At 46.9% G+C, this 16,343-nt stretch overlaps 1 protein-coding gene across 1 annotated transcript in view; it reads right to left on the bottom strand.

Moving 5' to 3' along the window:
* Nucleotides 1–16,343, bottom strand: part of TXNDC11 (thioredoxin domain containing 11) — a gene marked incomplete at both ends in the record, with an annotated part of 56,555 nt that overhangs the window by 8,024 nt on the left and 32,188 nt on the right. Inside the window, 5 exons of the mRNA XM_084250235.1 lie at nucleotides 643–752; nucleotides 1,092–1,234; nucleotides 3,385–4,177; nucleotides 9,679–9,879; nucleotides 12,188–12,300. Of these exons, the coding sequence (XP_084106361.1) occupies nucleotides 643–752; nucleotides 1,092–1,234; nucleotides 3,385–4,177; nucleotides 9,679–9,879; nucleotides 12,188–12,300 (1,360 nt within the window). The remainder of the gene's footprint in view (nucleotides 1–642; nucleotides 753–1,091; nucleotides 1,235–3,384; nucleotides 4,178–9,678; nucleotides 9,880–12,187; nucleotides 12,301–16,343) is intronic.

The following is a 16,343-nucleotide window of genomic DNA, read 5'->3' as shown; positions in this document are numbered from 1 at the left end:
AGGGTTTGTGGGGAGGAGGCGGGGGAAGAAAATAGCTTAAATCTAAACAATTTCTCCCCCAAATCCGCTTATTACCTTATCCTCCCCTCCCCCCCATTACTTTATCTTTTAAAACTCTTCATTTGAATTTTGTTTCTACAGAGCAATGATACATTTTTTTTTTTTTTTTCTGTTTACTGAAAAGCCCACATACAATACCATGGAGTCACGGACTAGGACTCACGGACGGCAACCAACATCACCTCTGAACTGCAGGAATCAAGGGGAGTGACAGTTGCACCTGGTGGGGAGACGCGCTGCTGGTGCTCCAGGGCAGGGGGGCAGCACCTCAGCCCCTTCCCTCGGTGTTCTAAGAGCTGGGCCACCTGAGGGCTGCATGGCAGCCAGGTCTGCTGTCCTCCCACAGAACTGCACCCCCTGGCCCCATGAATTCACTCAGGACCACACACATGCAACGTCACAGGAGGAACATTCAAAATACAACAGGAAAACTGGTTTTGATGAGGTTGTGCTTAAGGTGTAAGCAGACAATTCAACCAAGTCTTACCCCAGGTTCATAGAAAATGGGACAACCCCGAGAACCGTAGGGCTAAGCTGTAAGGAAGGGTGAAGACAGGCACAGAGCCCCAAGTGCTTCCTTACCTGGCCACAGTGAAGGTGTCCGCAGGCAGGAGACGAGCTAGCTGGATAAAGACGTGATTGAGGGATGGACAGAAGCCACACCACTGTGCGTAATAGAGCAGCAAGACGTCCTGTGGAGGGGGAAGGCGGCTGTTACTGGTGCCTGGAAACAGGCTCCTTGGTTCCTCACTGTGCTCAGAACCCACAGGCATCCAATACACGTTGCTTATATGCAGAAATTACAGTGCAAGATGTAACCCTCAGATCTTTCCAATTACGCACTTTCTTAAAGACTTTTGGCAACTAGAAAGCCACCCTGTCGTCTCTGCATGTTTCATGGTAAGATTGCTGTGAGGTCAACCTTCTGTACATCAAAACTCAACCACTCACCCCAACCATTGCAGCTTTCTTTGCAAATTATTTTCTTAGGGATATAGGGCCTGATTTTTGCCTCTGTCACAAGTCCATACCTGCTTTTGAAGGACCACTTCCCAAAAGGTATCAGTTGTCACTTCAGTGATTAAATGCTGAGAAGGGAACTGGGCGGAGTCACTTCCAATAAGATGCCTTTTCAAGGGACTGTAGAGAATGCTGAAGTTTTGAATAAAAGACTCTGAAAATAAAGAGAAAATGAGATCAACTTCTGTCTAGGTATAAGGAGAGGAGCGGGCCTACTTCACACTCGACATTTTAATAGCTAGAAAAGCTTCACATTTTTAACACTTCACCTACTGGCAAAACCCTGAGCAAAGCTGCCCAGGGAGGTGCTATGTTGAGAACTGACTCAGTAGAAGTGACTTAGGCAATAAAAACAAGGCAGTTTAGATGGTCTCAATCGACAGACTGGGGATTCTATACTGTTGGCTCTGACAGGACTGGTCCACAAACTGGCACCTGAGGCTGTAGAGATCGATCGTCAACAGCCACAACCTCTAGATCTCACCATGCAACACCAAGGCCTTAAGTACAACTGCCAAGGCCTCGTGCTCATTAATTTCAGGACAAGGAGCTAGGGGGTTTCTTTGTTTCTTTTATTAAAATTCTTCATGATTCTTTCTTAGAAGGTTCATAAAAATAAGCTCAAATTATATTTAGTGGAAAGATACATAAAAAGAACCCACCAATTATCCAAAACCTAAGTTGAGCCCACAGTCCCTGCACCCCGCAGCGTCCCATATGGCGTCTGAGGCAGCACTAATCTGGGTTTCGCTTCTCTTTCGTCCTCTAACTCTCCCCATGTTGAGGTCCTAGTGAACAATGACATGTGCTGCTGAGAGGGAGGAGTGGAGACTGTCATGTGGATACTAAGGAGAATTCACTATCAGCATCTGAGCAACACTTAGTTGGCTCTGGCTTGGGAACAGAAAACCAAGAATTCTTTCCTAATCTGAATGAAGCCTGAACTCTGAAATGGCCCCGGGAGAGCTGACTAGAGAGTCAGTTTTCCAAGTCAGCAATGACACGGTTTTGTTTTGTTTTTCAGAAGGACCCCTGGCCCCAACTACAGGACAGAGAACCAAAAGCTAGATTTCAGAGTAGATACCAAGGACGGAAAAAGATCTGGAGGAGGCTTCTTTCACATTACCCTGAAATTCAAAATGAACACACAAATGAGCTCATGGAACACTTGCATATAACTGAACAGAATTCACCAAAATCCAGTCAACAGGTACTTTAAAACTACAGGCTTGTTTCATTTTAAGAAAACACAATACACTGAAATGTGTAGTAAGACAAATCAGGAACAATTCATAACACGAGCGTGCACTTCATAAAGTGACTGGTCACAGGGTCCCTTCAAATGCTCAGGAACCCTGTTAATATATAATTTGATATAGAAAAGAATCAACATTTACAGAAGTCTTTTCAAATGTGTCCAATATAAGAAAACAAGTTTCACCTGGAATAGGACTTGGAGGGAGACTGCTAAATGCACTGTTAACTTAAGGGCTTTGAATTCACTTGTACTTGAAAATAAAAGGTTTCCTTTCCCTAGGAAGTTCGTCCTGTCTCCACTTGGCAAACACTGACTTTCCACCCGGGGTTTCCAGTGAGGCTGAACTAACGTGGCTTTTGAGTGCTTGCTTCCTTGTGCGTGCATCCGGGGTGTCAGCTAAGTCCTGGCAACGGCACTGTGCAGGTCATTTCACTGCTGCTGCCAAGCCCCAAAGGCAGGCTCTCCAAGGCTTTTCCATAACGGGGCTTTACTCCCTCCCCCAAAAGGGGTTTTTGCTGGTTTGCAAACTAACACCCATTAATTGCACTTGACACTAGTTAGCCACAAGCCAGGTACCCAGGGTCAGTCATAGCAGCATTACTCAACACAGATACACAAACCTGACAGGGAACCGCAGGCAGGTGGCACTACTTGCACAGCTTTTGCCAGAAGCTCCTTTAGAACAAGTTGCTGCCACGCTCACCTGCACCAGCCCCCCATGGCTCTCCACCACCCTGCAGGGCAGTGGCCTGATACCCCGACTGCAACCCACCCTGCCATGGATATGTGCAGGCACTGCTACCCTGCAGAGCTGGGCTCTTACCCACCCACCCAAGGCTACATGACCTCCAGAATTTGGAGGATTCTGTGCCATTTAATAGACATAATTCACTTCTTTCAAAATTATGACCAGTTACAGGCTAAAGAGTTGAGCTGAGCTAATGCGCTGATACCACCACCGGAGGCAGTGATTTCTAGAATCAAAGTTCCCTAGATCAAGGTAAGGATAACCTAGTAAGCCTGGGAACGCAAACGGCCTACAGTACCTAGGGTGAACTTCATGAGAGCTTGTTTTGGATCCAAGATATAGTGAGACTCTTCTTTCACATCAACAATTGCAGCAAATTCTTTCACCCGCATGGCGCTTGGGGCACCCAGCCTCTCTGCATACAACCAAAATAAATTGGAATCCAAAAGGTAGATGTTCAGGGTCTTGTTGGTTCTGCAGCTCAGGCCTGTGAAGTTTGTGCTGTTCGTGTCCACATCGGGGAAGAGATACCTGGTCTCCTCAATGTGAGGAAGGGAGCTTGGCGTGTCAACCTCGCACTTCTTCTCCAGGGAAGACAGCGCGATGGTCGGGGCCTCAAAGACGCTGGGTTCAGAATCCAGGAGGCCCGCCACACCCCTGCTTATGGTCCTGCAACATGCAGTGTAGTAGCTGAAGGGGCTGTAAGAACTCAGGAAGTTGCGGCATTCCATGCTGTCTGACGCCACGTGGTAGAAGGTCCGCTCCTTGAGGTAGAAAGAATCCAGAGCCGCGGCCATCTGGAAGAAGCTGCACTGTGGCACGCTGACCGAGCTGGGCCGGAGGCCCCCGGCTGTCTGGTTGACGCACAGCTCGCAGACGTTGTGGGTCCTAGAGATGGAGTGCCACCGGGGCAGCACCACCGTGTTGCAGCAGGGCGATGCTGTGATCAGTGGCGGCTCGGGCCGCTGGGCTGGGGGCTCGGGGGCCAGAGAGTTGAAGAGCGGGGCGTCCACACGCTGCAGGTGCTGCAGGAGCCGCTCTACTACCTGGTCCCCGTGACAGTTGTTGTACTCCAAGGCCACTTGGGTGATCTGAAACACAGGGCGGAGCTGGTGAGAGGTGTGTGTGTGGGGGAGGGGGGTGGAGGGGGTGGTAGAGCTGATGAGAGGTGCTGGGGGCGGGGGTGGAGCCCACAGCGGAGGGACTTGGAAAGCTACTAGTCTGATCCACCAGAAGGAACCCTGGTCAGAAGCACACCTCAGCCAGGAGGCGGTCATACCAAAAACCTATTCACAAAGAGGCCCAGCTGGTTTTCAGAAGGTGTCACACCATTAGCAGCGTGCACCCACTGTTTAGAGACACAGTGTCTAAGGCGACTGTGGGACAAAAATGAAGCCCAGGGGTGCGGCGGCTCACCCCAAGATACAGCCAAGTGCACTTTCTTTTATATGTTTAAAACTCTTCCTTACGAAGTCTTTTTTTCACCCTAATGGTCTAAGGTGAAGAAATACCTTCACATGGATCAAAATACCTCACAGTATTTATGTTACTAAGTAAATGCCCCCCGCTCCCCAACAGGAGGCTACATCTTCAACCTGTTCCCATCAGAGTCACCCACTGTTTCCCCTATAACTTCCTCCTCCTCCAGGACCCCCTCTCTGGGAAAACAGGATCAACAAATCAGAAAGCTCGGTGGCTCTGCAGCTTCCTCTGCGTCACGGCACCGCTCACACCCGGTGGGTCCAGCTTCGGCATGCAGCATGTCCCTCGTTCCCCTCCAGATGGGCTCTCAATCACCAGACCACCGTTTCCTCTCCCTACCTACCTAAGCCTCCACACGGCCACTGTTTATTTTAAAAAACACAACATATGCATGAGATTCCACCAAATGATTCTTGACAGTTCCCTACTACCTGGAAAATAAAACCTACGATCCGGCCCACAACTGCTCTTCCATTCTCGCCTCACCCTCCTGAACCAGGCCAGGCCCTCTCCAACCCCACGCCTCCGCAGGCCTGGCCCAGACCTCAGTCCTGTTCCGAGACCTCCCAGGCTGGCTGCTTCAGCAGTCAATCCCTGGCTCCTACCCTGGGAAGAGTTATGGGTTCTATGTTGGCAGCTTCCTAGAAGCTCTCCCTTCCCTTCTGCTCTCCCTCCCCGTCTTCCAGGTGCCTGCTGAGATGCCCACAAGCTAAGGGGCACTCACAGGCAGGGATCACTTTTGATTTATCCCGCTATCCCCTGATCCTAGCACAGGGCCAGGGACCTCGTCACTCAGCACACACCAGGTGAACAACTGTATGTCAACAATCACACGCTCTGCTCTCAGATCATTTCACAAGCCATTTAGATTTATACTTCATCCAAGACTCTCCTATTTCAAACTCAGTGTCTCTCACTACCCACCCCCATGCCAGTTTCCTGAGAATTACGAGCCAATTGTTATAATCCAAAGGCATTCACTCTAAAACAGAATTGTGTGTTGACTTGGATCAAATGTCACCACGCTTAATTAAAAAGTGTTTAGTCAGTGGGGATTTTGTTTTGTTCAAGTGAGTATGTGCACACACACGTGTCTATGTGTAAAAACCATGTAATGAGTGCATTTCCAATTTTAAAAAGAGCCCCCAATTTTGTAACATATAATATTTATATAGAGTTAACGCAAGACAGATGCATTTGTACAGAAAAACAGTTGGAATCGTTCTTACGCACTAAAAAAAAAGTCATTTTAGAAGATAAGCCAGTGTTCCCCCTCACCCCCATAAAAACATCTCAGTCTTTTCACACAGAATAGAAAGTCCACTGCCCTCTAGCCCCATCTTGGTACTACTTCCTATTCAAAGACCCAATTGTAGATTTTCACTTGCCCTCCAAAAAAATCACCAAAATCCAAGAATTTACTGTAGTGTGTTAATTAAAAAGTCCAAGTAGGAGTACATTTAGTGATTTGTTCAACCAAAATTACTAAAAAATCTTCCTTATTGCTTTCATTCTTTTTGTTTCTTTAAGATTCTATTTATTTGGGCCTCCCTATTGGCGCAAGGGGTTAAGCACCACACTATGAAGCAATCCACAGCCTCTGCAGCACGAGTTCGATCCCCGGCCGGCCAGGGAGCTACCCACATGGCGCAGCAGACCTTTCCTGTCTCGCCTGCTGCTCCCCTCAGCAGTGTATTTCAGTCAGTCTGCCTGTTCTGTTCCCCACTCTGTGTCTGATGAGTCCTCTTATACACCCCCCTCCTCCCCGGCATCTCTGGCCTGTACCCCAGCTCTTGTATGAATGAATAAATAAATCTTAAAAAAAAGGATTCTATTTATTTACATTGGCATAGAAGAACTGGGGTATTGGCCAGAGTACGAGGAGTGAAAGGACTCACTAGAGACAGAGTGGGGAGTAGAACAGGCGGATCTACTGAAATACACAGCTGAGGGGAGCAGCAGGTGAGACAGGAGAGGTCTGCTGCACCATGTGGGTCAGCTCCCTGGCCAGGGATCGAACTCAGGCCTCTGATAAAGCTGAGACTTAACTCCTAGGTTACTAGGGAGGCCCTCACTTTCATTTTTAATCTCTCTCAAGCAGTCATAAAAGGGTATTTTTAATTAAAGAAAATGCTTTTTATTTTCTTATAATAATGCTCTTGAAGAGTGACAAATTCTTATTTTTCTCCTATAAATCAAATGGGTTTTATATTCCTTTTGCATAACAGGCAGTTGTGAAAACTCAACTGGAATTGCATCCTGTATATGAGTAACTTGATGTCATATTTAATTTCATGTGAACTAATAGGGATAATTTGGCAAACAGCTTCAAATGTTTGCACTGCAAATACTTCCTTCCATTTTCTTTCATCAGAGATATGTGTAATTCTGAAGGAGCCAGCCACGTCTTCTCAGGACGCACACGCCTGCCTCAAAGCAATGCCCAAAAAGCTGAGAACATAGACTTGGGCACTGCAAGTGCTAAGCACACCGAGATGCCTCGAGACCTCTTCAGATCTAACACACCAGGGGTTATTGGGCTGGCGCTGTGGATGGCTGTGCTTTTCCAGAGGTGCTAGGAGTGTCGAGCAGCTGCCCAATGCTGGAGCTCAGGGTGTGGTATCTGCCCCGTGGTCTCAGGCTGACACTGCTACATTCCCCCCTGCAGCTGCCCCTAACACCCTTGCCTGGCGAGCACACACTCTCCCACCTATACTCTGCCGTCACCTCTTCCCCACCAATGTAAGCTTCCTCAACTTTCTGCCCTAAATTAGGCCCAAGGGCAGTAATGGAAAAATCAGGCTAAAGGCTCCAAACTCATGGTCAAGGAGCTGATGAGTTTAGACTCACCTGTGTACCTGGTGCACCCCACTCCCAACTCTGACACTCTGTCATCTCTGGTCACTGCGTCACTACTCCCCTGGTCCCATACCTTATATCCCATTCCCTCCACCATCTAAGCTCAGGTGCTTACTACTTCTCCCTTCTAGAACACTGCTGCCAGAAAACCTGAGCAACTGTGACACAGGCTGTGTTGTCACCAAGACTTAGATGGCCAGATTAACCCTGACATCAGAGGAGCACCCAAGGCCCTCTCCTCCCAAGGTTCTCCCTGGGTCTCTCCAATCAGCTCTTCATGAAAACATACAACCCCTCCTATTTCCTAACCTAAACTGCTGCCACTTCCCCAGCCTATGCCTCCTGTCTTAGCTCAGGTCCTCCCTACCCTTAGATTTCTCTCCATCCGTCAAGATTAAATCCTCACCCTACTCAAAGCCTCTCCTAGCCCCACCCCTGCCAAGCCCTCGGCTTCCTGGGACAGAGCTCCCACTTCCAGTTCCTCCTGACCTTGGTTTGGGTTACCTTCCTCTGTCCTGACTCACAAGCAGGCTCTCCCCTGTCAGCAAGCCCCTGAGAGCAGAAGACCAAGGCTGCGCCTTCTCCATCTGTCTCTCCTGTGGCTCACTGGCAGAGCCTCAAACAACACTTGCTAAACTGACCTGAAAGGAGAGGGCAATGAACTAGACAGTAAGTGATCCACAATTCTGCTAAGAGATGGGCTGGGTTTTAACACGGCATCCACATGCTGAGGTTAAAGGAATTCATCCATCTTGCAAGGACATTATAAACCCCGAGGAAAAGAAGGCCAGACCCTAGATGGGGCACTTTGGGAAGATGGGGAAAGACACTCAGCAGAGACAAAGTGTGGAAAGCAGGCTGCCCTCTCACCACCCCTCAACAGAGAACTGGACGCCTGTCACAACACACCACACACCCTGGGCCCTGATGTGCTCAAGACAGAATTCTCCAGAAGGAAACTTTAAAAGTTAAAGTAAAAATGCAAAACCATAGTTAATATCTTGGTTGAAAGCCCCACCTTTCCTACAAAGAGCTTTATTCTTTTTCATTTTTTTTCAGGAGAGAGTGTGAATGTGGCTCTGATGCAGTTGAGTTTCCCACACTTGGGAAAATTGCAGGGCAGGGATCAGCACATCTGGAGTTCAATAGATAAGCCTTGCCATGGGAAAACCACCTTCATGATCACAGTCTCCCCTGCCAGGTAAGTATCCTCCAAACAGCTTTAAAATCCTTAACATTAGACACAGTAAAGGTCTAGTCATTTGGAAGAGTGTCTTGTTCATAAAATATGTAGTGAACATTTTCTAAAGAAATGAAGGTTTTGACTTCAACTCTTCCTTAATTGGATGGGAAGAAACAAAGCTATTTCATTTCCCTGCTTTCTTCCTCTGAGCTGGGGGTGGGGGGGTGCGGGAGGCATCATTTATTCAGAATGCTTCTCTGCAGGGTTAATAACTTGAACAAAGTTGCTCCAGAGCAGTAAAGGGAGGGGTCTGCCTGGGCTAGAAGTCCCACAGCCTGGCCCCTGAAGGCAGACAGCAGGCATTGGGGGCAGGAGTTGGGAGAGGCAGTGTCTGGTTAGCCTGGCCAGTGGTGCACTGTCTGAAATTGGTTTTGGCCAATTATGGGATCCTTAATGAAGGAAAAAAATAAAACCCCAATAATTCCAATTTAGCAATCCCAGGCACTCTGATGATGGTTATTACTGTACGTGCCTCTAAATGATCCATGTATAAAACTAGTTCACACCCCAGAAAAGGCAAGAGGAGGGGTAGATTCCTGAGAGCAGCTGACACTGAAATGTACTCAGGCTAGATGCAAGGCAGGAAGGTTTTAGAGAACAAGGAATCCCAACGAGCTCACTGCTGCTCCTGGCCGTGGGGCTGGGGCTGGCAAGACCACCCTTCGCCCCATGACAATGGCCTCTCCTAGGCCACGCCTGCCCAGGTTGCCGCCCATTCCCTCAGTGCCAGGCCCTGACAGCCAAAGGTTGTAGTGCTTCTCTTGAGAGGCATGTCAGCCCCTCCCACTCACCCAGACCCAAGCAGCTGTCAGTAAACGTGCCCAGAGGCTGTGAGGTATCCTCTTTGAGGCTTAAGCGCTCCAGCCCATTCACAGGAAAAAGGCTGTGAGGCCACCAAAGCTGAGCTGCCAGCCCTGCAGCAAAGTCCTCTGAGGGTCACAGGAGGGAAGTCCAAGGCACTGAAGCTTTCCTGCCACTGTGAGAGACCTTTCAACATATGGCTCTTACCTCATCAATTAAAGGATGACTTTCGGCTAAGGGATTAAAAGGTATAAATAAAAAAAGTGCTGGTCCTTTCTTCAGCTCATTGTTCAGCAGGAGACTCTTGCCGCCATGTGGCCGCAGCCATCGGAGAAGTGTCTCTTGGTTCTCTAAGGCCCACTCATAAATGTTCTCGGCTGTGTAGTTGATGACCTCCCTGGGGAAGACCTGTGAAGGACAAGTGCATAGAGGTCAAAAGACAGGGCAGGTCAAAGTGCATCAGTGCAGCCCCCAAGAGGCTTCTTCAACCCACCACTTCACAGGCACAAAATGAGGCTGAGAGCAGCGCCAGGACCTGGCTCTACTTCTCTGGACAGAACAATTCCTCACAAGTTGGCAAAAAAAGTGAAACAGTGACAAGACCCAAATCCCCTCTCAGTGACAGACCCATCTATCACCACATAGTTCTCTCTGCCTGGTGCCATCAATAGTGGCCTGTCACCCTGTGCAAAGGGGGTTGTTCGCTGCCACAGTTGGGTTTTGATAGAATACTAATATGGGCCTCCCTGGTGGCACAAAGGGTTAAGATGCAACCTATGAAGCTAACTGCAGCCTCTGTGGCCATGAGTTCGATCCCCAGCCAGGGAGCAACCCACATGGCGCAGCAGATCTCTCCTGACTTGCCCGCTGCTCCCCTCAGCAGTGTATTTCAGTCAATCTGCCTGTTCTGTTCCCCACTCTGTCTCTAGTGGATCCTCTCACTGCCCACACCTCTGGCCTGTACCTCCGTTCTTATATGCATAAATAAATAAATCTTAAAAAAAAAAAAAAGACAAATACCTAAGGGAATGGAAATGATAGGGTCAAAGGTCACTCAGATTTGGACCGTGGTCCCTCAAAAGCTGGTTAGATGGCAGCAGCAGAACCTCTGTTGAGCCAGAAGTTTGTATCCACTCTGCTTGCCTGGACACCCAGGGACGACAGCACTAAGCACAGCACAGGAGGCCCAGTGCATGTTTTAATGAATCCATGACAAGTGTGGACAAGGCATGGGGCACACCTCATATGCACAGGATGAACACACAACACCCAATTTGGGGCTCTGGTTTTCTGAAAACCAGAGTATGTCAACATAAAATTACTTTTGATATTCCGATAATATCAATCACTGGGTTTCAATTATAACTCCCAAAAATGTGCCTTCATGGGTTCCACAAAATGAAGTATTTTAACCCCCCACACATAGAAATTTAAATTGCCTTATAATAAAAATGTCAGCTTTTATTTAAAAGTATACTGATACTCAATAATATTTCATTTGATAAAAGGAATTCTGCTGCTAAGCCAACCAGCCCTAACCACTATGGGATTAAAGCAGGAAACCCAGTAATTTTTTTGTTATTCTCAAGTCCTACCTTCTTTTCTCCATCTACTTAAATTTCTTCCTCAGTTACCCTTCACTACAATTTAATATGATGTATGCTGGTTGGATAGCATGCTGTAAAAGAAGGATGAAGGAAAATGACAAACAGCAAAAGCAGATGAGTCAAAAGACACGCAGAGGCAAGGAGAGCGGTGGGCGGGGACAGCCCTGGGGTACATCTCAAGTGGAGGGTGGGAGTTGGAAAAACATACTCAAACATCATAATTAACATTTCTGTTTGGAAAATATAAATACACATTTGAGTTCTGGACTATAAACTGCAAGAAATAAAGCACACATTTGGGCTGCTGGAGAGACAGAAGCCAGAGTAGCTGGGGAGCCCTAGCTGGTTCCCCAAGAGGTCCAGCACTGCCGCCAAAGGTGAGATTGGCACAGGCCTAGAGGGCCTAGGCAGTGGGACAGGGACTCTGGTCCTCACTTGACCGGTCAGTCACCGACACTGTCAATGAAGTTACAGTCAGAAAATACTTAATAAAGTCTTCGCTGATGGGATTGAGAGAATAGCAGTAAGTAGAGCAGAAGCACAGGACTAAGCAAGATACAGGTCAAAAGCTCAGAACTAGCTGAATTGGGGGCATTCCACCAAAAGGCAGATGAGTCAGGGAGCAAGACGGCAATGGCAAGCTGAGGCACTCTGGTATGACAGGCATCAGCTTCTCACTGTGAGTTGACAAGAACTTCAAAGTCCATTACATCAGCTACGGAGAAAGCGTGTTACATCACTACTCAGAAAAATGCAACAAATGAACAAAGAACACGGCTCAGTGGAAGCTTAACTTCTGGGAACATGGGCCTAAAGCAATGACTCTCCACCAGAATAATCCTGCAATTTCATCCAAGAAGGAAAACTAACAAGGATGGTCCCAAATCTAAGAATATAAACAAAGAATTTCTAGATGTTCACTCGGGAGCCTGCCAGTGCACAGGTTCTTCAGCAGGGGCTGGGCGTGAGGAGGGGAGTTGCAGGTGCTCTCAATTTACACAAAAGGCATGAGGGTGTCCACAGATTTTATTCAATTCTCAAAGAACTCTGTGACCTAGACAAGGTTAAGAACCACTGCACTAATATAAACATGATTTCAAAATACTTACAAGTGATGTGTTGAAATGTCTATGTAAATACACACTTCCAGAGTGTGCTAAGGATACCAGTTTCGCAAGATGTTTATTTGTGATAACCCCAAATCGTACTGTTCCTAGGTAATCTGAAACAGAAAATTGTTCTGCATTAAAGAAAAGACCTATGCCTTCGAGCAACCACAAACCCACTGAGCAAGTCTTGATGCACAAATTCCCCTGAGCAAAGTTCTCTTCGGTAACGTCGGAAAAGGAGCTGAAGAAGCCTCACTACTCCTTACTCCTGAGCACTGGCTCTGACAGCAGCCCAGTGGGCTGTGTCCATCGTGCTGACCTGGCCTCTCCTGCTCCCCAGCCCCCTGAGGGCCCAGGCACATGTCCAAGGCTACTTTTCACCATTCAGATCACAGCTCCAACCCACCTGCTCCAGGAAGCCTGCCCAGGGCAGTAAGGGGAACTGGGGGCTCCCTCCCCACTCACTCTACCACCGCCCTATTTATTAACTGCACTTATTAACATCTCTATCATCTTATCAATCTATTCAGATTTCCTTTGGTCCGATTTCCTCTAAAGTTTTGTAAAGCCAGAAGCCTTGTTTATTTATTGCTGGGACCTAGCTCCCATGGCAGTACCTCAGGCATATAGTAAGAGGTCAAAAATAAAAATGGATGAATCCAGCATTTACAAAGAAGTCATACAATTCGGTAGGAAAAAGAAAGCAATTAAAAATAGGCAAATCACAGAAAAGGAAATATAAAAGGCTGACAAATGCATTAGAATCCACCTACCCTTAACAATTTCAAGGGAAAATAAAACAAAATACCACCTTTGACCCTCAAATTACTCCAGATTATAGTACACAGCAAGTACTGGCGACCAGCAGAGAAACAAGTATATGTTGTTGGAAAAGGTAAAAGGCACAGATAACTGGAAGAGCAACTGAGGGCTGATGACAAGCACATGTGGGGGCAGTGGACACACCACTGCTGAGCACCCACAGGCCTGGGTCACCTGGAAGACAGTCGCCCGGACATCCTCTGAAGATGTTTAAAGCAACACAGCAGGCCAACCCAAATGGGTTTTCAAGATGCAGTGAGTGAAAAGGCAAGCCAAAGAAAGATATATTCCTTTTATGTTAAAAAATAATAGAACTCACACTCATAAAACAGTAATTTGTTTTTTCCTACAGCCACAAGTGTCAATAATCTGAAAGGACAATGAAAGAAGTTTTGTGTTGGGGAGATCAGAGGGGATTTTATTCTTAAGTTGTGAAACCATCTTTTTTCCTCAGGAAATGAATATGTGTGTGTGTCTGTGTGTGTGTAAATAATATTTGTGTGATTTAAAAAAATCACTATAATGTTTAGTATTAAAAGAGGACAGATAAGAAGGTGCAAGTTCTTACCTATTCTCCCATCTTTATTCACAGACATTAAATATTACTTTAAATGTCACCAATTTATATCTAAGTAGCTAAAATATAAACATGTGGAGTGCCCAGTTTAACTCTGGGACCCCCAGTTCCAGCAGAGGGAGCCTCTTTCTCTCAGAGAAGCATGGCTGCCCTAAGTGAAGTGCCCCTGATGCTATGCTGGACAATCTTCCATACGAACCCATGAGTTAAAAAAAGGCACAAACCCAAAGAAACACAGGAGAAACACATCAGAAATCAGAGATGGGTTCCTTCTAGGGTGGGGGACAACAGAGGGTGAAAAGAGGGGGAACAGGAATTGGAGAACAGGGATAAGACCTCTTGTTTGGGCTTCAGAACCACAGCCATGTGTCAGTTTCCTCATATTCAAAAACTAAACCACCCGTGAACCCCACCAGCAGAGGACAGCCGCGCAAGCCCCAGCACTGCCGAGGAGACCTCTGCGTGCACAACGACTGCAGCACAGTGATGGGGCAGGAGGAAGCTGGAGGGACTGGATCCTGCCACAATGAAGACAGTGAGTGCCAGAGTGCTCGGGGCAGGGGGAAAGGGGAAAGTTACACTGAACCCTGTGGTGTGAAGATGGAATTAGGAGGAATTTTCTCATACACACACACATACACACACGATACAGACCCACAGAAGCGTGCCTCTGCATGGGTACAAGCACACAGACGTCCTAGCACAGCCTGCTGAGAGGCCCCAGGGTGATGCCACCTCACGGCAAAGAGCATGCCCAGCACCAGGGACTTGTTCTCCACACCATTCTTCAATAAAAGCAGCCAGCGCTCCTTGGAGACAGGCTGATTGCAGAGAGGGGCCAGAAGTCCGAGATGAGCCTGAAACATCTTGTCATGCCCGAAGTGGAGAGGCTCATGAAAGCATGGGGCCTCACTCAAAGGACACAGGAGCAAAACTAAGATACACCCATTGAGCAACAAATAAACAATGACCATATTCTTCCAAAGCATCAAGATGAAAGACCAGGAAAGCATAAAGAACTGTATGGGCTGGAGGACACTTATGAGAAAAGAAAAACTTATATGCCATGTGGGGTCCTGGATTAGATCCTGGAACTAAAAGTACATACTGATGAAAACACTGGCAAAATTCAAATAAGGTCTGCAGTTTGGTTAATAACATTGTGCCAATGTTAATTTTTAGTTGTGACAAAAGTATCGTAACAAATGGTTACATAAGATGTTAATACTGGGGAACCCCAGGGAATATGGGGACTCTGTTCTACTTCTACAACTTTTCTGGAAGGAAACTAATTCAAAATGTAATTTTAAGAAAATGGCCATAATGTATAAGATTAGAAGCAGGAACTTAAGAGAAGACATGAACGGGTAGAACCCAAAGCCAACACTCTCCAGGAGAGGGCTGGATCTTGATGGACGGTCAAAACCAAAATGAGAGGAAATCCATTTGATAGTCTGCCAAAGTCACCAGCGTGATTTCTTGGAACAGAGGAGTAGGAAGCACCAGCGTGCTCCAGAAGCTGAAAGGGGCCATTCAAAAGCCTGTTCAGCAGCATCAGTGAGAACGGACAGGAGGTCTGTGCAGAGCGGACTCTGCTGCACACTCTCAGGCAGCAATTTCACACTATTCTTCACACGTGAAGAACTTTACAAAAACCACCCATCTATTTAAGTTCTTCCAGAGCAGAAATCCTACGAGAAGAAGCAACTCGTGTGTATAAAAATACTTTAAAAAAATTAGCAGAGCAAGGTTATAGAGTAAGAATGATGCAAGAAAGCGACACTTCGTATCAGTATTAAGAACATTCTCGGTTAAGCAGGGCCCCCAGGCTTTCTACAACAAGGGTTCTTGCATTATAAAATGAACTATTTTGTCTTAAAAGTAAATACACTTCAATATTATAATTAAGACTTTGAATTTGTTAAATAAATTCAGAAATAATGCTCTCCCTTCTCCCACCAAAAAAAAAAAAAAAAAAAAAAAAGTTAAAGCAGCATAATTCTATTCAATTAATAATAATAAAAACTCAATAAGCTCTGTTAGCTGGCCAGTTTAAAGCATCCACTAACCGGCTAGTGAGGGTGCCAGAAGACCCCTGTGAGACCAGATCTTGAAAGAACATCTGGGTACAAGAAATCGTTACCGAGGGATTTCTGAAGCTGGTTGTAAAGGAAACTAGGTCAAGGTGACCACAACAGGCAGACTCACCTGTTGGCTGCTTGCCTCAAAGGTGCTGAGCCTGTGGTCCTGGGTCCCTCAGCTGCAAGCCAATGGACCGCACACACAACCAACATCTAGGCCCATTGCGTCATGCCCATGCAGGACACGGGTCGAGGCCACTGACACTTCCATGCTAGCTCACAGGTGTGCTTTGGGTGGGACAGGCCTCGCTCGCTTCGATCCATTGAAGTTCATCTATACTTGGCATCCATGCGTGTGTGATGTACCCCCTTACTATCTTTCATGAGGCTCAGCTCTCCTCTGCCACTAAGAGAATGCTCCCCCTGCTCCCCACACCCCCAGGCACAGCTTCCCATTGACCTCATACCCCACTGTCACCATTTACCTCATGGCAACCACCAAGGACGCATCGAGAATGGAAGGACCTGAAATTCTATGTGGTTTCCACTCAAATTCATGGGGCTCACTTTGATCTCTCTGGTTTGCATCAAGGTTTTTAGGTTTTGGCCTTTTGCATAAGGTTGGAATTATCAACTATTTTGCATTAAATTCAATTTTTAATATTAAAATTTCAGT

The sequence above is a fragment of the Talpa europaea genome (assembly GCF_964194135.1).
Source record: "Talpa europaea genome assembly, chromosome: 12".
NCBI lineage: Eukaryota > Metazoa > Chordata > Mammalia > Eulipotyphla > Talpidae > Talpa > Talpa europaea.
The sequence above is the reverse complement of the archived record's forward strand: the minus strand, read 5'-3'. Positions and strand labels throughout refer to the sequence as shown.